Source organism: Leuresthes tenuis, unplaced genomic scaffold (assembly GCF_036924035.1).
Source record: "Leuresthes tenuis unplaced genomic scaffold, fLeuTen1.0.hap1 SCAF_13, whole genome shotgun sequence".
Classification (NCBI taxonomy): domain Eukaryota; kingdom Metazoa; phylum Chordata; class Actinopteri; order Atheriniformes; family Atherinopsidae; genus Leuresthes; species Leuresthes tenuis.
Genome location: NW_027325367.1, coordinates 9,297,871 through 9,316,436, shown reverse-complemented (window position 1 = coordinate 9,316,436; position 18,566 = coordinate 9,297,871). Strand labels below are relative to the sequence as shown.

Genomic DNA, 18,566 nt, shown 5'->3' with positions numbered 1-18,566 from the left:
ACAGATCAGTGGAAATCTGCAAAAAGTTGAGATATTTGGTTCTACGCTGTGTGACCAAGGAGAGTGATGTAGTGCTGTGCCAGATGACCTGGCCTCAAGTCATTCAACCTAACCCCAATTGAGATGGTCTGCAGAGTGAAGGCAAAAGGACCAACAAGTTGTCTGCATTTCTGGGAAGTCCTTCAAGACTGTTTTGAGGCGACTGCCTCATGAAGCTCAGTATGTCAAGAGTGTGCAAAGCAGTAATCAAAGGGTGACTATAGAATATAAATCAGGTGTTTCACACAGTTTACTACATAATTCAAAAGGTGTTAGTTTTTATGCCCTCAATGAGAAGATACAATGTAGTTATGACTAAATGAGTGGTGGGACTGGTAGTGCATGTACTACTATACTGCATCTTATAGCCCAAGTGTTGAACTGGCCTACCTGCAGTCTAGACCTTTCACCAACTGAAAACATTTAGCTTAAGGATAAGTGGCCTCCATTACAGATTTAAGTTCCTTGTGCATCAGTTGTAAAGTTATCTTTATAAAGGCTTAAACTAACTTTTGAACATGTATTGCAGAGGGAGTAATGTTGCAAGACATTTGTCACAATCTTGGGTTTCTGTAGCTACAAGAGGTCCTGAGATCATGGGCCTTTACTTGGTTGAGCTGCCATAGTGCTGATCTCAGGCTAAACAGCCCTTTTGTAAAAACTGCATCTTAATTTAAATTAAGTTACAAAACCCCTACTTGCACTGTCAAGGGATAAACTAAAGAGTTACAACTGCATTTTTGCCTAGTTTGAACCCTCAGAACTATTCCCAAACTTTATTTGCATAAGTCTTAATAACAATTCTGAACAATTTTTTTTAAAAATAAAGTTTTTATTAGTTTATGACGATTGGTCCAGCAGACACATGGTTGAAATCTGAAACATGTCGTTGACCTGTAAGAAGATTGACAGTGAGTGTCCAGTTGGCAATACTGACAGTTTCAGAAAGATGTCATGAAAAATATGCAGCCTCACTTTTTGCACCATTTTCAGGGTTTGCGCACTGCCCACCACATACTCCATCAAGTGGATTTTTGGCACCACAGATCACAATATCACAGTGGACAAAGATCTGTGAGATAAAGGGTTATGGTCACGGCAATTTCAAAGACTATAAAAGACTAGTTTTTGTTAAGGTTACCTGGCTGCTCAAATCATCTTGGCCTTCTGCAAAAGCAAACATCTGGACCTCAAAGCGCTTTAAATGAAGGGGATACTGAACTCTGGAATCAGCCTGAACTGGATGGAAGACCACTTGGTACATGTCCACTGGGTTTGGACAGCTGGAGAATTAAGGATTGTTAGTTTTCAGAGGAAGTCTAGTTCTAAACACTAGAACTTGTTTGACAGGAGCACATGCTTTAGTGCAGCCATTAAAAAAAAAAAAGTCAACACTGCTGCAGAATTACCCATTAATGATCAGATTCCATCTGGGTTGGGAATTCTTGTCCTCATCCTGTGTTGCCCAACAATTCTCCAGCTGGAGTGATACTTTAGGGTTTGTAGACTTCAGCTGAACCTCAAAGTACAGTGGCTGTTGCAGATATTTTGCAATGGGATAGTCTTCAGCTTTTTGGAACTTGCTGTAAGAGTCATCTGATGAGACAGTGTATATTAGAGTTAACACAGGAGGTCTGTTAAAATGAACAGCAACTTATGTTTATTTCCCTTTAATTGTTTTGCTTTCGTGAACTTTGCTCAATTACAAGAATATCTAGTAGTCTCCATGTTTAGGGCACTTCTCCAATAACTAGGGGCTGTTGGACGATGCCCTGTTGCTAAAGGACAGGCATGGTCAAAAGTAACTTGCTTTTGAGATGTGTACAATGGCAGTTTGCTCAGGATAACTAGACAAGGTATGCCCCTTACCTAAAGCGAGTCTCATTTCAATTTGTAGCTGGCCTTCTGAGTTTTCAGCATATGGTTCACTCCTGCGAAGTCTGGTGTAGAAGGCCACAGCATGGCTTGTGTTGATTTCATAGAGACATGAAATCTTTAACCTACATTTTAAACATTCAAAACCAGTTGGTCAACAGCAGGGAATTTAAGTAAATAGACTTGTATAGTGCTTTTCTAGTCTGACCACTCAAGGCCCTTTTAACACAACATGCCACATTCATCCACTCCTACAGCACATCTTAAGATACTACATATAACTATGTAGTTTCTAATCATTCATACCCCAATGGATACATTGGGAGGCAATGTGGGGTTCAGTGTCTTGCCCAAGGACACTTGGACATGTAGCCTAGGGAAGCCAGAGTCAAACCACCAACCTTCCAATTGGTGGGTGACTGCTCTTCCTGAGCTACAGCTGCCCCCAAGTACAACTGGCATTTGAACTACAATACTTTAGTTCTTTACAGCTTCTAAGTTGAAATGAAACCAAGGCTATATTAATCTGAATATATATATAGGGATACTCACTCATATTCTGGTGCCTCCAAGTCTGATCCTGATTTGACTTCAAGCTCATCTGGCAGTGAGATTTCATTTTCATAAAGCATGGAATCAGGCAAAAACTGCATGAAAAGTAATTTTTTTTAGCCATGATTCACAGTCAAAGTTCCCATCATGAAGTTATTCAGCAGCACAATACCTTTCTTGTGGTCCCACAAGAATTCACAGTGAACACAAAGTAAGCGTAGTGGTCGTTGCTGTGGACAGGGCCGCAGTTGGGATCTCGGAGGGTGAGCAGACGTGGGTTCAGAGCAGGAACAGAATCCACTTTTATAGCCAGAGCTGTCATGGTGCCATTTGGGAAACACTCTGAAAAGATGGGCATTTAATACAGCTACAAAGTTAACACCTCCTCCCTGCCAAAACTGACAGTGCAGAGAGGTAGGGAAGAACAAACCTGTCAGTCCTGAGGGAAAGTTGCAAACCAAGGAGAAGTCTTGAATTTTAGTGTTAGTTTCTGGATAACTCAAAACCACATCAAGCCTGCTTCTAATGGATGAAGCCTCTACAGCCTGAGAGAGACAAGTGTGTAAAAGTTAATCCAGTGATCATTTGTACTGCTCCAGGATAAATTTAGAAACTTGAGTCACACCTCAACTGCAACATCAGGGGCTGAAAATGGCAAAGTAAGACTGAAGTGCGTTCCATTCTCCATGTAGTTATAATGCTGAGCCAAACTGGGGGTCATCAGTCGTTTTCCCACTGTGGTCTGAAAGCTGAAGCTTTGGGTTCCATATTTTACAAGGACATAGAAGTTTTGATGATCACAACCACCAGAAACGGAGGGTGGTACTGTTGATGGAGGGGGAGAAGTTTAAACTTGGAGGGGCACTTTGATTTAGTTGCAACATTTGAGTCAATAGAAGGACAAGAATCCAGATATTTACAAGTACTGACCCATGTTCTGTAAAACTGCTTCCACATGAGCAGTGTGAGAAAATGTAACCAAACTATCCAGCACCAGCAAGCCAAAGGTCAAGTGAAGAGAGTAGACCACAACATCATCTCTTGTCTGTTGGAAAACCACAACCATATTGTATCACATTTCATATAAAGTGATTGATACCAAGTTATTCATGATGAAATTAAATCTTACCTGCTTTGAGACAGCAGGATCTGTGAAGGGAATCTGTAGAGCAAAGAGCTTTGTGTTGCCATTAACAGATATGTGCTCCATGATGTTAAAGCCTCTTGCACTGCAGTCAGCCATGGTTAGAACCTCAGAGGGGAAGGTTATGTCTATTAGAGCCACATCCAGGGCCAAGTGCCCCAGCAATAGCTGGAACACTTGTTCTGCTGGCACAGTCTCTGTTTTTTTGGGGGGGGGGGGGGGAAGAAAAGAGGATGAGAACTAGAGCAGCTTACAGTTCAAGATAAAATGATAATTAAACTCACCGTCAACAAATTGGAGAGGTTGGGGCAATAGGTGTGTTGCAATGGGAAAGAGGACTTTGTATCTTGTTTGCTCACGGGGGGAGTCTTCAGCCCAGATCATCTCAAGCATTGGCTCAATCACATAAGAGACATAGTACTGATTTTGCTGAATATGACTCTGAAAGAAAGTTGTACACAAGCTAATGTCTTGAGGCTTAACAGGTTTGGTTCAAAAAATTGCAGCATAAACCGCTTTTAAGAGCGGTGTTCAGTTAACATTTATAGATTAAGCAAAAATATAAAATACTGAGGAATTGCAAATACTTCTGCCTGTCACCTTATAGTGGCCACCAACAGCCCCAATGGGAATTTGAACAATAATGTAGAGGTCATTGACAGATAAAGAGAATTGTTGGGCATGCATCATCTCAGCGTTGAGCCTTTCGCCATTGAGTCCAAAGTGCACCTCAAGCAGATTAAAGTGCTCAGAGGAGATCATTGGGTCAATTTGCCGGGGTAGGTACCAGGTGATGGTGTCAGAGGTGAAGAAAACACTACCTGTATGCAAATGCAGAGACATGACATTTAAATATATCCAAGACTAAGCAAACCGCTTGCATGACACTGGACAGGTACATTAGACAGGGCACAGCCACCAATAGAGCAGGTTTAAATTACCTTCCATCACTGGACAAGCAGCTGTGGTGTCGATTTGAGTTGCCAACCACTTCTTTTCAAAGATAGTGGAAGTTTTGAAAACCCTCATTGTAACCCCTGCAACCTGTGGGGAAAAGTTGCATACAATTAAAGGCTTTAAAAGACAATAGGAGCCATATTGGTGAAACAGTCTCCCACCCTTACAAAAAGGTGGGTGAAGCAGCATAGTGCTGCTTAAATGGGCAGCCTACTAAATTTCATGGTGCCTAGTCAAAACAGAAACCCATTTAAGCTAAACTCAGTCGATTACCATCTCCAATCAGCAAGCTGTGTAGGTTACAAGTCATTTAACCATAGCTCATTTGGATTTCAAAGTAAACAGCCTTGAAGTTTAGTGAAATGCACTGACTCACATTTTGAGTGTATGTTTCTGGTGCCATCATTGAGCTTCGAAGAACTAGCCTCGTAGGAGTATTCCCAATCCCATACCCGTTTCTATGGGCATCAGCCACGCTCATTGTCTTCTCCCCGGCAGGTGTGAAGAACACCACTGTTGTCATTTGAAATCCTGCGTCTGTAGGCAGTTTCTGCAAGGTAAACATCAATGTGTGACTTTGCAGCTAAACTGTAGACCCAGAGTAGTTCCAGAAGGTCAAAGTAATTAAGTTAACCTCTGCAGCTCGTCGAGAAGTAACAGACTGAGAGTCAACCAGTGGGATGGGAAGTTTAGGCAGAATGTAGTCGTGTGGCGATGCCCTTTTCACAGACACCTAAAGATGAAGCCATGTGGTCAGTTAGAACCAATTTCTCTGCAATCAAGTCAAGCACACCAGCCTTGACACTGGAACATGGCCTTTGCTGCATTCCCATACCTCCATAGAGTTGTGGTTACAGACAATTTCCCTTGAGGCCCAAGCAGTGTAGTGGCAGGTTTCAGTCACCTGGTACAACTCATCTTCAGCAAAGGGGTTCCCGTGGACTCGAAGTTGTAGTGTGGTTGTGAACATTTTGTCTTTCTACAAAGGAAATTGTTTTGAGGTACATCCATCTTAAAAAGGTGCACATTTCATACCATTTAAAATATCTAGCCTTCTTACCACATTTTGAGCAAAACAGTTTGTGAGGGAAGCATAAATCAAGGGGTTGCCTGGCTTTTCAGTCTTCACTCTGAAGCCACACTGAGATGCCAAGCTTGGTGTGAGAACAACGACGGAGTTATCTGAGAAGAGAAAAGAGGATTAGAGGTCTTAAACACTTTCTGCATTGGAAAAAAAAAAAAAAAAAAATTAAGTGTTGCTTACTTATGGAAACAGCAACTTCCAGAAGTTTTCCTCCAAGAGGGCCAACAGCCACACGCATGATATTCCCCAGACATAGTGTGTCAATACCTGGGATTAAACAGATGTGAGTGCCAATGCAACAAAGCAGCCAAATTCAGAATTTATATTGAAGAGAAACTTACTTAAAGAGGGGTTTTTGTGGGCCTCAATATTTGAGACCAATATCAAAAGAAAGATCCACCTGAAAAAGATAAAAACCTTAAAGAAAGCAAATGTGAAATTAAGTAAAGCAAAATGACTGAAAGAGACATAAGTACTCACCTCAAGCTTAATAAATGGTCCATGGCACAATGGATAGGAGACTGTACCGCTAGAGTTCCTGTTTTCCGTTCTTTTTTTCTCCGTTTGCAGCTTCTGATGGCATCAGCGCTGGACGTGAACTCTGCAGGCCTACCCTGACAGGATGAGGCTGACTCACCAACAAATACACCCAAAAACAGGTGAATCTAGTTACAGCCTGATGAGGATAACGGGGTGGATGCCCTCAGTTGCTGCCAGGTGATCTAGGTTTCCAATTATTCCCATGGTAAATTTCAAACTCCTTGACTCATTTCCTATTTTGCACATCCTCTAATTATTTCCTCACATTTTAGTCCCTCTCACTTGTGATATAGTGGAGGAAGCAAGGAAACCAAAAAAGAACTAAAATGATCACCAACTTCTACATGGAACATACAAATGTTGTGACTGGCCTATGGGACTATGAACTATAAAGAGATTCACCTTGTTTAATTTAGCTTTAAATACGTTTTTATTATTAATCAAATGTAATTGACAAAGTGTGTAATGCCCATGCAGTGATATGAAAAAAGGAAACAATAAAACAAGCTTCAGATGTTTGTCTATATGACCCTTTTTCCGCAAAGAAGGTGTAAATTGTAGAGGAAATCGGAATACAAACACCCTGTATGTTATTGAAAATAGCATAAAACCACATATCAAACATTGACACTTTAATTTTTTTTCTAAATTCTAATTTCAAATTTCATGCTAACAACATGTTTTAAAAGTGTTGGGACAGGGGCATGTCTGCTTCTGTGCTGCACCACTTCTTCTTTATCAACTCTCTGCTGGAAAAAAAAAACAATTAAGGAACCGAGGAGAACAAATCTACATCTCATGGCTCAATTTGGTTAAAAGGTAAAATCTAAATAATATATTTTTTCACAGTATATCGCCACACTAGGACTTGAAAAATTACAACTCTAAAAAACATCTAAAAGTAAGGGGTCATGTACAAAGTCTATCAAAAAATGTGATCTGAACTAAAGATGCATACAGTTAAGCTCTTTGTCTGTCTAAAAATGTCTCACACACATTTGATACAACCAAGAAATAGTGTATATTAGGTGTTGAAGATTAAAACATTATCTGTATGAAGTACCAAATTAATTGTTTACTTTTTTAGTAATCTATTAAGAGTAACACTTTAAATTCAAATTCAAGTGATATTAAAAAATTAAAACAACATGAATAAGCACAGAGATTTTGATACATAATCCATTTACAACCTGCTTCACCTGCAGCAGACTCATTACAAAACATAAAACTAACATAAAAAACGTAATCTACGTTTTTCCTTGCATGCCGGAATTTTTTTTAAGTTGTGGGGTTTCTAGAACATTGTCCTTAACAAAAGGTATCAAAAATATTTAGCCCAAACGTGTCCCATATCCTGCAGTTTTCAGTGTTGACTCAGGATAATATTGGCTGTGTAAACTCAGCCAAATTGTGGGCCACATCTCGCCCTTACAACACTCGCTGTAACCCATGTCAAAGCTGACTTATGACATTTGATCCACATCTAACCCACACAGCTCATGCCCAAAATCTGAACTCATGACCACTCTGGCCACATCTGGTCCCAACACCTGCTAGTGCCATAACTGAACCTATAAATATCAAAAGTAGCCCAGACTGGGACAAAATCTGTCAGCTATCTGTGAGGAGGAGAAAAATTAGTTACAGCAACACATATAGATGCTGATTAAAACATCCGTGCTTGGTAGTTTGTCAAATTATCTCTTGGATGCGAATTTTCAATTGATTTGATGAAGAAAAAGATAGGATATTGGTGTTGTTTGACTCAACTTTTTTCTTTTTTATTATATGCTGTATTTCTATTTTGCTGTCAAGTAGAGTGTTAGAGCGTTTGGCCCTCAGCATGCCAGCAGCGCTTTAGATTAAAATGTCAGAGTCTGATCTTACTCCTCTCTCTGGTGTGCAGGCAAGCTGCAGCTCTTTCACTCAAATGCAAGCCAAGATACACTTTACATTACTCTTCAAGTGTTTGCAGGTGCAGCCTTCACAGAGGCACTCGTGAAGCGGGTACGGCTTATAGTTAGCTGTATTACTAATAAAATGGCAACATGAACTGTAGTCGTTGGGATGTGTGTGTGTGGGGGGGTGTCTACACATCTTTGCAGCCTCTCTCCCTCTGCTCTCCTCCCCTCTCCCCTCGCCCCTCCCTGTTCCCTGTAAAAGGGAACAAGCTGCTGCTGCTGCGCCGCTGTCCCGCCTCCAGCTCCTCTTGTCCCGTCTCCAGAGCTGCGGCACCGCGCTCCCTCCACCGACCTACAGTTCACAGTACTTCAGAAGATTATGAACACAAAACCAGCCGGATAAAAGTTTTTTTAATGGAAAGAACGGCTCCAAGCACAGGTATGTTTAAGCTTTATATTTTAAGCTCAGTTTTAGTCAATATCAAAGTGTTGACAAGTAAGTATCTGTGGAAAACCCTTGGTTTCATCTTTAAGTCAGCACGCCTCGCAACCCAGCGACGGCTGGATGAGAGGCTTTTATAGCCACAGAAAAATGCACGTGCTGGAAATGAGTGTTTGCATTGCTTTGATAAATTAAGTGTGGCTTTAGTTTCAACTTGTTGCATCTCATTTCCTCTGAGTTAGTCGAGTTTACTCTGTAATTTGATTCCTTTGGTGATAATCGTCCACTTCAGCCGTGTACTTGAGTGACAGTACCTCACGCCTCTTTTCTCCCCAGCAAAAGCCACTTCCTGTATGTTCTGTATTGATCTTTGTTCTACAGAGGATCAGTGTGGTCTAAAAGACATCCATCTAAGTAAATACAAAGCATACAAGCCTGAAATGTTTTTGGCTTTTTCATGGCATAAAAAAATCAATAACAATGAAAGGCTTCACTCCTATTATGATGTTTTTGCATGTATCATCAGGACCATGGGATATGGGCAAATCCACCAACGTGGGAATGAGGAGGACCACGTCCATCTCAATGTGGGAGGGGTACGGCATGAAGTGAATCCAGACATGTTGCTCCGCTTCCCTCACACACGTCTGGCTCGCCTGCTTCACTGTCAGAGTGAGGCGGCCATCCTGGAGCTGTGCGACGACTACAGCCCGGCTGAGAAGGAGTACTACTTTGACAGAAATCCCCGGGTTTTCCTCTGCGTGCTCAACTTCTACCACACGGGACGTATCCACATGATGGAGGAGTTCTGTGTCTTTTCTTTCAGCCAGGAAATCGAGTACTGGGGCATCCAGGAGCTGCATCTCAGCTCCTGCTGCAGCAACTGGTACCATGAGAGGAAGGAGTACATTGAGGACAGAGACTGGGACATCAGGAGTGATGACCAGCAGCAGCCCAGCTTTGATTCTTCCTTTGAAGAGCTCTCTGCTCTCGATAAAGACCTCGCCAAGTTCAAAGGTGCCTGGTGTGCAGAAGTGAGGAGCTACATTTGGCTAAGACTGGAGGATCCAGCTCATTCCACAGCCTCAAAGATCATTGCTGTGGCTTCCCTCAGCGTGGTGTTGACCTCTATTGTTGCCATGTGTGTCCACAGCATGCCTGAATTTCAGCGTGTGGATGACAATGACAGGCCCATCGAGGACCCTGTCTTCACCATCCTGGAGGAGATATGCATCGCCTGCTTCTCTGCAGAGTTCATCATCAGGCTGATCGTAGCACCGTCCCGGAGGAAGTTCCTTTGTAACCCGTTAAACATCATTGATGTTGCTTCCATTTTGCCATTTTACGCCACTTTAGCTCTGGAGAATGCCGATGAGGTGACGGCAGAGGAGAGCGAGGACCTAGAAAACGTGGGAAGGGTGGTGCAGGTTATGCGCCTCATGAGGGTCCTGAGAATCCTCAAATTGGCTCGCCACTCCATCGGGCTGCAAGCTCTCGGTGCTACCGTACGGCACAGCTACCATGAGGTGGGTCTGATTATCCTCTTCCTCTCAGTAGGAATTTCCATCTTTTCTGCCCTTATCTACTTTGCGGAGAAGGAAGAGAAGGACACAAACCTGGGGACTATCCCTTCAGGTTGGTGGTGGGCCATGATCACTATGACCACAGTCGGCTATGGCGACACATGCCCAGTGACACTGGCAGGGAAGATAGTGGCCACCTTATGCATCATTTGTGGCCTATTACTGGTGGCTCTGCCCATCACAGTAATCTTTAATAAGTTTTCAAAGTACTATCAAAGAAACAAAGCCATGGAGGGACAGGGTATCACTAAGCCTGAAAGGCAAGACCCAGAACTCCCAAATTATAACATCAGAGACTTGTTCACAGGTAGTGTTTATCCCTTTATAGGTAGCATTGCCTTCAGGAATAGTGAGAGCAGTGGAGGGGATGTTACAGATGCCTCCAGTCTCCAGGACATCGAGGTGTTTGATAATGACACTTTTGAAAATGGGGCCACAAAATGAGATTCCTGCTATTTCTCTAAGTACTTTATGTTCCTTTATGACCGCAGATCACTCCGTGCCTCAGAGGGCAGAGAGCTCCATCACTGGCCTTGCCTTCCTGCACTGTCTTCCTCCTGCAGTTTGACAGAGACATGTTGGCCACGGAGGTCTTGTTTTTTTTCTATTCGTGAAAATATACAGTGTTACTAAAACCAGGAAATCTACAGGGAATTATCTGAACCTTGCTTGGAGGTTTGAAATCCCATTTTCTGCTTGAGAAAACTGCAACGATGCATGTAGGAGGCCATAATGTTAATGTTTTTCAAAGTAATGTCCTTTATTGATTTGTCTGCTCGCTGAAAGTTCGAACGGAGAGTTCGCCATATGCGAGAGGCTGGAATGACAACACTGTTCGATGTTGTAAAATGCTGTTACAGATCTTTGAGTTGACTGATGTTATGCAGCCTGCATGACCAAATATAAATGCATTTTGAGAGCTAGTAATAAAAATAGTTGAATAGGATAGGAAGAGAGGTTACACGACTCTCTCAAAGCACTGTGGAAAGCACGGGTTGTTCCTAACGTTTGTTTTTGAAAGCTATTTTGGCATGCTGGGGGGAATCTCGTGTGAACATGAAATAAAACTCAAAAGAAAGATGTTTCTTCTCTTTTGTGACAGCAAATTTTAGATTCTGGTTTACTACTTTTATTTATGTTTATTCTGATAACAGGAAAAGATCCAAATTCTGCAGTGCTTGTAACAGTTCCAGACAAACATTACCCCAAAGTCAAAGTAGAAATAGTCAATTTATGAGCTAGAATTCACTGAGAATGAATTCTTAAACTACTCACCCTCTTGTGTTCCTCACAGTATTGATCTCCTGTCCGCTGTTGTAATTTCCACTTGGATGAGCTGCTGCACTACAAAAAGCAAGTTAAGAAATAATAATGTCTCTGCAGGGGTCATCATTGTAGTCATGCGGTTGACTTCTCTCACAGCAAGATGTTACCTGAACAATTTGCTGCTTGCCTGTCTCGGGGCAGTTGAAGAATGAAAGCTGTTAAAATAGTAGTAAAAGACACCAGAGTGGAAGTTGGTTTCTGACACGCAGGAGCCCACTTTCTTCATGTGGATGAATTATAAAGATAAACCCAGTTACTTTCAGACTTTTCTGAAATGAGTTTTGATCCATGGGCTTCCTGTGTAAAGTGTGCATCATTTAATAGATTAGCATATTGCATAATCCACATTTTCTGCTCATTACTTTTCTCAGTTGCTATTTATCGTAATGACAGACAAAGAACTGGCACTGTAACCTATTGATTATCAATAAAAAACATGCAGGTGTGTTGTGCAGACAGTGGCTTCTCAGGTATGCCTGAAAAATATGCATTTTTATACATATGTAAAAATGTTTGTTTCAAGAAAAGTCTTAAGGGTCATCACTAGAGGATGTACTGAAAAGACTGATATATAGCAACCCAGGGGCAATTCTTGTAGTTGTAAAATCCTTTTGCATTGAATCCTATGGAAAAATTACACTTCTAACTTAGTTTACTACTACATTATTTCATAATTGGCTCGTGGTTATCAATTATTAATTTCATAATTTGTGGCTCATGATTAGAGTAAAACAGACAAAGTGATCGACAAGTCACTGCCAAATGGATGTGTATAGTTTCAAGGCTTCAAAACAGCCATTAAATGCCCGAAAGCCAATGGACGATTTCACAATGACTACTTGCATCTTCTGATTTGCATCTTCTGATAATGCATATTGAGGTGAAAGTGCTTTTCTCACCATTACTCCCAACTTTGTGACTTTGCACATTGTCTCTGATGATGGAAGTGGATTTCACCATCCTGTCATTTCAATGCCAGCAAAAAAGCATTCACTTATTGTGGATGTTTCATGATGTGTGTCTTACTTTCCTCACAATTTTTTTCCACAGCAGCTGGTGTGCGTGATCTGACTTCCAAAAGGTTTGGTATAATCCCAGACCATACCAGAATGGGACAAAATAATAGCTGAAACACTTAATTGTTTGGTATACTCAGTGCCCCAACTCCAGAAGATCTTCTACATTTTGTGAAAAGGAATGGGAACATCGCAAATTGGCAAAAGCTTATTTTCTTTTTTGAAAAGTGTTGCAAGCCTATAATGCAAAAATGGATGTATATTTGGGGTTGTTTAAGTGTATTTGTGATTTTTTTTATTTTTATTTAACTACTAAAAGTGTTGTACCTGCAATATACAGTTTACTCTTTCACACAAAGGCTAAACATCAGATGCAATCAGTGGCACATCCCATCACAACATTACAGAGAGAAGAACTTTTTACTGTCAGCTCCAGACTCATAAGAGTTTTTAAGCTATCTGTCTTTTGTGACTAATTTTATGTTCCTCTATGATGTTAAAAGTGTTGTTACACGGATAATAAGATGCTAATAGGTTATTGATGAAAAGAGCAAATTCATGGCTGAAACTTGACAACAAAGACACTCAGAGCTCTGCTTCAACCAGGCTATAAAGTCTGGGTCTCAGCAAGCGAGTGTGACTGCAAACAGCTGAGTCAATGTATATCACAGCCTTCCCGGAAGGTATATTTGACCCTGAATCAAACAATACAGCGCCCTCATGCAGTGTTTAGTTTCAAATTTGTAAAATGGCAATTACCTGTAAGTCACATAGAGTATAGGCTTTATTTTATTATTTATTTTTCTTTTAATTAAGCCACCTTCATTAGATGAAGGCTAAAGAGAAGGTGCTTACCTCAGTACTACTGTGGGGTAAAATGAAAGTTGATTGGATGTGGTGGAGCATTAAACCGCCAAGATAAATGGTGTCACTGAACAATCGGCTTCCTGTCAGAAACACTGGGATCACTTTCATGAGTGGAAAGTAAAAACAAATCAATACAATTTGTTTTAGCTGCCCCCCCACCCCTTTTTTAAAATTTATATTTGCATTCACCAAGCAGCATTTTGATGTTGATTTGATGTGAGCTGTGTGTGTGCAGCCAAGAGACAGTGATGTTTCATAGTTTGAAGTGGTGTCACAGGGAGACTCTACTGCTGCGTCTGCTCAACACTGATGTTAAAAAAAGTCACTGCAGGCAAACATGGAAAGAGGAGAAGCAAAGCAGGTTTTTCCCCTTGCCCATCTGTGCTTAGTACACTTCAGGTGTTTGAGGAGAAAACATAAATCTTTCCTTGAAAAGTCTGACATTTGTTTCCAGGTAAAGTGTGTGAACTTAGAGCCTCAGGGTCTATAAAGGCATTTGTCCGTGAAATTCACACAAAATAGAAGGTCACTGCATGCAATGATGAATGTGCATAAGGCAAACGGGAATATAGTTTTCAGGGGTTAGTTCTAACTTTGTAAATTAATTTGTTTGAGGTGTTTCTCCATAGTCAGCGTGGTTGATGCAGTGGACCGTGGTCGGCACGCTGTCCTCAGTTCAAAGAAGCAGACAGCAGCTCAAGCACTGGAGCAAAGAAATGTTGGTGGTGGCAGCCGTAAAATGGACACTGTTATCTTGTCATCGGGTAGCCTTTGTGACAGGTCATTGAAGCAATTATACCCATCATTCTTCAAAGCCACCAGACTTCACTGACATAAGAAGAAATGTTAAAACATGGTCTTGCTAGTCCACCTCAGATCTTATCTAATATGATAAAACAGTGCTAACTGGAAGACCTGCGATTCCTGTGTTCTGCAATGTGAAAATATATATTACATTTTTTTTTATAGTAAGTGATATTGTATCGAGACCACATGTTTCACCATATGTCAAGGCCTGTTATTAAGGCTTAATAAGTGTAGATTTTGACATCTTAAATTTACAGTCGAAAGGCTTCTTCAGTTCAAAACTAATTGAGTTGCCGTTTAATATTTATATTTTCAAATTTCCTGGTGTAGCTGTTAAATAACTGACTGAAGTATGTTATGTTAACATTTTTTCATCACATAGTGTGGCACAGCTCTTATTTTTTTTCTTTTTTGATTTTCCATAGTAACTCCTTCCACACAGTCCACATATTGTGTTCATGACTAAAGAATAAATGAACATGTTTATTAACCCAAGTATAACAGATAGATTTTTTTTTTCTTGGCCGACGGGTACTGAGCTTCTTAGAGCTCAGTCGTTATGATCAACCTCAAAAGATACTCAAACTCCTCTGAACTAAAAGCCTGTGGGAAACTGAGTCATCACAATAATACTTCTTTACTCCTTACTTGTAATTTATTTTGGATAAAAGCGTATGCTGTAATATAATAGACAAGTTTTCTCAGTGTTGCTGTAGCTTTACAGATGCTGCACTGATAAATGACTGATTCTGTCCACATTTGGGGATAATGTCTGTAGCAGAAAACAAACTATCTCAGAGACGTGGGGAGTTGAACTGTATCATGTAATGGAAAAACACCTTAAATGAGTTAATGATGTATCTGATAAAACATTAGGATGCAATTTGCGTCAGAGTCCCAAACTCAGGACTTTAAGTAGGACAGCGTTGGGCAGAGTCAAACAGATTTATGACACAATTTCAATGCTTTCCGAGCAAATAATAGATCATTTTAAAAAATGACCACCTTTTTTTCCTCCTTATTCTAAAACATCATGAGGTAAAGGAAAGGTGGTGGGAGAAAAAAGTGAGGACTGAAGGCAAGACAACTGGGCTGCAATGAGAATCCAGCCACATTAACACCAATCTGTGATGCAAGCTTTCAGTTGTAAAACTACAGCTGTTAAGAAAATATTGTTAAGCTACTCAAAACTGCAGCTCACAAAGCTAATGCTCTGGTCTGTTCTAGCAAATTACTAAACTATTATGAACAGCACTCAGTTCTGATTTATGCACTTCGGTGCTCTCTTTCACTCAGCTTTTACCAGAAGCTTTGTGGTTTCAGCCCAGATCAAATGGAACAAAGTATTTGTATTCTGTCTTTCTCCTCTCATATAACTTTATTCCAAGTAGGTCTGATGGGCTGTGGAGTGATAAATCTGCTGGAATACAGTCAGACATACGGTGTAGACTTTCTCATTTTATGTACTTGAAAGTTTTTTTTTCCTCGTTTCATAATAGAACTTTATTTAAAATACATAGACTGGTGCCACATTCAACTGCATCTACAGCTGAAGGTATTCTGCCGAGCACTTTGACAGCAGATGTACAGACAGAACTAACAATATGACATCTGTTTTTTCTCTTTAGAATTTTGACTATTGCATTATTGATGACTGTGTGACAAGTATGTATGCCCAGGCATTAATCAGTGTTAGAAATTGCATGCTTTGATCCCTTGAACATTTATAAAAAATCGCATCTTCCAGTGCTTCGTTGATACTCCTTGAGTTACTCAGCCCAAAACAGTGAGCTGTGCAGGTTCATGTTTTACAGTTTTATACAGTTTTCTAAGTGATCCCCTGGATGTCTCAACATTACTATGTCAAACCATGTCATTTGTTGCAGTTTGATTATCTATAAACAAACTACAACAGAAGGCTTTTACAATATTGATTACTATTTTGCTAATCTAACCTAAAAGTGTCAGGAGATTTCATTAAAACTTGTTCGCTTTTGAGGGCTGATATTTAAAAAAATAAAAGCACATTGGCTCAGTTTTGGGTTTTTTTACCTTGTCCTCTTCCATAGTTTCCAGTTTCCACAAACATCCTCCCAGTTGGTTTGTCATGTTATAGTTTTCTTTAAAGTGTCACACAAGTATACATAGCAATGAGGAAACAGCATGTTTGATTACAAATACAGTAAATAGTAAAGGTAATAAGTATCTATAACATAAATAATCTGGATGATGAATTATTTAAATGTAAGAATTCCTAGCTGGATTGTCCACGTCTAAGAAGAAATAATCAGCTGAGGTCAAACTCAAACTCACCTTCACCTCACCTTGGACAATGCAGTGTGACTTATCCCATTAAGAACATGGAAAGACTGATGCATTTCAGTAAGCTTTTTTCTGGTCATGCTTATCATCAATGCTTATATTCATGCCAAGAAAATCGAGGGTAATTACGAGGAGCGAGATAAACAGATAATTCGGTTCCCTGTGTGTAGCCTGGTGTCCCTCTCAGAGGGGCCTGTGCTCAGCCCTTGGCTCCAGTTCACCACTCACTGCAGGATCAGCTCCTTTGGGATCTCTGCTAGTTGCCTTCATGGACAGATTCAATTAACTTTTGTTTGGACAGGTTACACAAGGTGTCCACCTAAACACTGCAAGGTTACAGCAAAGCTTGAAACATCCCAGTATGTAAACAGTGACTGTGCTATCTATATTTAAAGGGATATTTAAACACTCTGCTTACTCAGATTTTGTATGTCAAAGTCCTCTTCTTCTACACTATTTTACAATATTACAGTGTATTATGTATTCATTAAAGCTATATAATACATTTTGATATGAGCTCTCCTCAGCAATTCCTGCCACCACACACTCCCAACAACTGAAATTAGCTGGATAATGATGCATCTATTCTACTAAACTGATATATACTCAAAACTTTATGGGGTGTAGCACCACTTCATGTTTCACGCTAGTAAAAAATGTGTATTCATACACAAATACATTTTTTCTATGGCAGACACAACGAAAGTAGGCATGATGTTATAGTTTCAGACTGTTCATCACAGGCTCACAGGCTTTTTATAAATTGAATTTACATTTCATTGATGTATTTCGAGTGACAGAGAGCTGAGCTGGACAGGGCTGGGCCCAAGTAAAAATGAAGAGTAGGCTGAAAAATGTCAACAACATGGCTGGTGCTCTTAGCCAGGATGATGAACTGACGTACTTGCTATCCATGGAGAGTTGAAATGAAGAGAGCAAGGATTTAATGGAGCCAGTAAAGGGCAGGAGGGCTCTGAATCCTGCTAATGAATCAGGGGAGGAGAAAAGGAGAGCAGCAGGGGAATGAAGCAGAGCAGAAGAGGATTAAAACATCTCAGGTTCAGCAGATCTCCACTTTTTTCCAGACTCAAAGCTGATTCTCCTCACCTTTCTTGTTCAAACAGCAGTTCATAACCCCACCTTTTTTTTTTTTTTTTTTGCTGTATCACTAAATTCTTAAAGAAGACATTTCCGAAGCTGCCTCAATTTCCTGCGTTCTTAATGAAGTCTGTGATGTGTTTTAGGAGGCACTATAACAACTTCTTTTCACTTACATTCACTTACGCCTCTTAAAGCAGACTATTTTTAACTTTATTCCAGTAGTATGTGACTCTTTTTGAGCTCTCTGGTACTTAATGACCCTTGGGGTACGCTTTTGTTGTATCAGAGAGCATACAGTAAATATCCTGAGAGCTCGGACCACCACACAGGCCAAACTGATAGAGAAATACTTGACATTATACTACTGCGCTACTTGTCATTTTCATTTTCAAATGCTTATGTTTCCCTTATCTGCAGTTCAGCCATGGACAGCTGGTAGACTACTGATCGCTCTCGTTTAGGAACAATCTCATCACAAGTCATTTGTTTAATAGCCTGAGTCGTTAAAACATGAACCACAGAACTTAACATCCTCTTGATGGTTGATAAACATCATTTAGAACTCACGTCATAAGTCTTCCATCACATATTGGCTCCATAAACTCTGGACAACTCTGTTGGCTTTAGCAGCTAACTAACAACTGTTGCTTACATAGGTAATACATCACTTTTTGTAAAGGCTGTCAACCCATGCTGTACTGATGGTGCATTCCATGACAAATGGGAAAACAGAATTTCTAACATCCAACTGGTAGAAAAATTAATGAATGCCAATCAGAAGTCAGACTTCCTTTCCCTGACATATAACATTGTAATTTCAGAGTCCGTTCAGAGTGGGAAGAAGCTGGAGTACCAGGAAGGAACCCACACATGCATGGGTTCCTGCTTCCTCGTATTTTAAAATCCTTGGAAAAGTAACTAACAATTAATTGGTAATTTGCAGAATAATATTTGTATACAAAGTTTTAGTGTAGATTTAAAGCAAACCATAATACTGAAGCCATATCGAA

General features: G+C 40.4%; 2 protein-coding genes across 2 annotated transcripts; one reads left to right on the top strand and one right to left on the bottom strand.

The window, feature by feature from the left end:
• Window positions 1-874: 874 nt before the first annotated feature.
• LOC140267594 (uncharacterized) lies at window positions 875-6,395 on the bottom strand. The gene is made up of 21 exons (XM_072362906.1): window positions 6,325-6,395; window positions 5,993-6,051; window positions 5,832-5,918; window positions 5,628-5,749; window positions 5,403-5,546; window positions 5,202-5,300; window positions 4,944-5,117; window positions 4,552-4,654; window positions 4,211-4,431; window positions 3,895-4,051; window positions 3,596-3,807; window positions 3,397-3,511; window positions 3,092-3,291; window positions 2,897-3,011; window positions 2,639-2,808; window positions 2,467-2,561; window positions 1,909-2,039; window positions 1,449-1,635; window positions 1,181-1,322; window positions 1,015-1,111; window positions 875-933 (listed from the first exon to the last, which is right to left on the bottom strand). Exons 1-21 carry the CDS (start codon window positions 6,393-6,395, stop codon window positions 875-877), a joined length of 2,760 nt encoding a protein of 919 aa, XP_072219007.1.
• A 2,028-nt stretch (window positions 6,396-8,423) lies between these two features.
• Window positions 8,424-11,153, top strand: LOC140267065 (delayed-rectifier potassium channel regulatory subunit KCNS3-like). The gene is made up of 2 exons (XM_072362234.1): window positions 8,424-8,531; window positions 9,061-11,153. Exon 2 carries the CDS (start codon window positions 9,065-9,067, stop codon window positions 10,559-10,561), a length of 1,497 nt encoding a protein of 498 aa, XP_072218335.1. The 5' UTR covers window positions 8,424-8,531; window positions 9,061-9,064; the 3' UTR covers window positions 10,562-11,153.
• Window positions 11,154-18,566: the final 7,413 nt, after the last annotated feature.

Coding starts and splice junctions, on each gene's coding strand:
- LOC140267594 (XM_072362906.1), bottom strand. CDS start 6,395: ATGGGAATAATTGGAAACCTAGATCACCTGGCAGCAACTGAGGGCATC. Junction 5,118..5,201: donor CTTCTCGACGAGCTGCAGAG/GTTAACTTAATT, acceptor TTTACCTTGCAG/AAACTGCCTACAGACGCAGG. Junction 3,808..3,894: donor ACCTCTCCAATTTGTTGACG/GTGAGTTTAATT, acceptor CCAAAAAAACAG/AGACTGTGCCAGCAGAACAA.
- LOC140267065 (XM_072362234.1), top strand. CDS start 9,065: ATGGGATATGGGCAAATCCACCAACGTGGGAATGAGGAGGACCACGTC.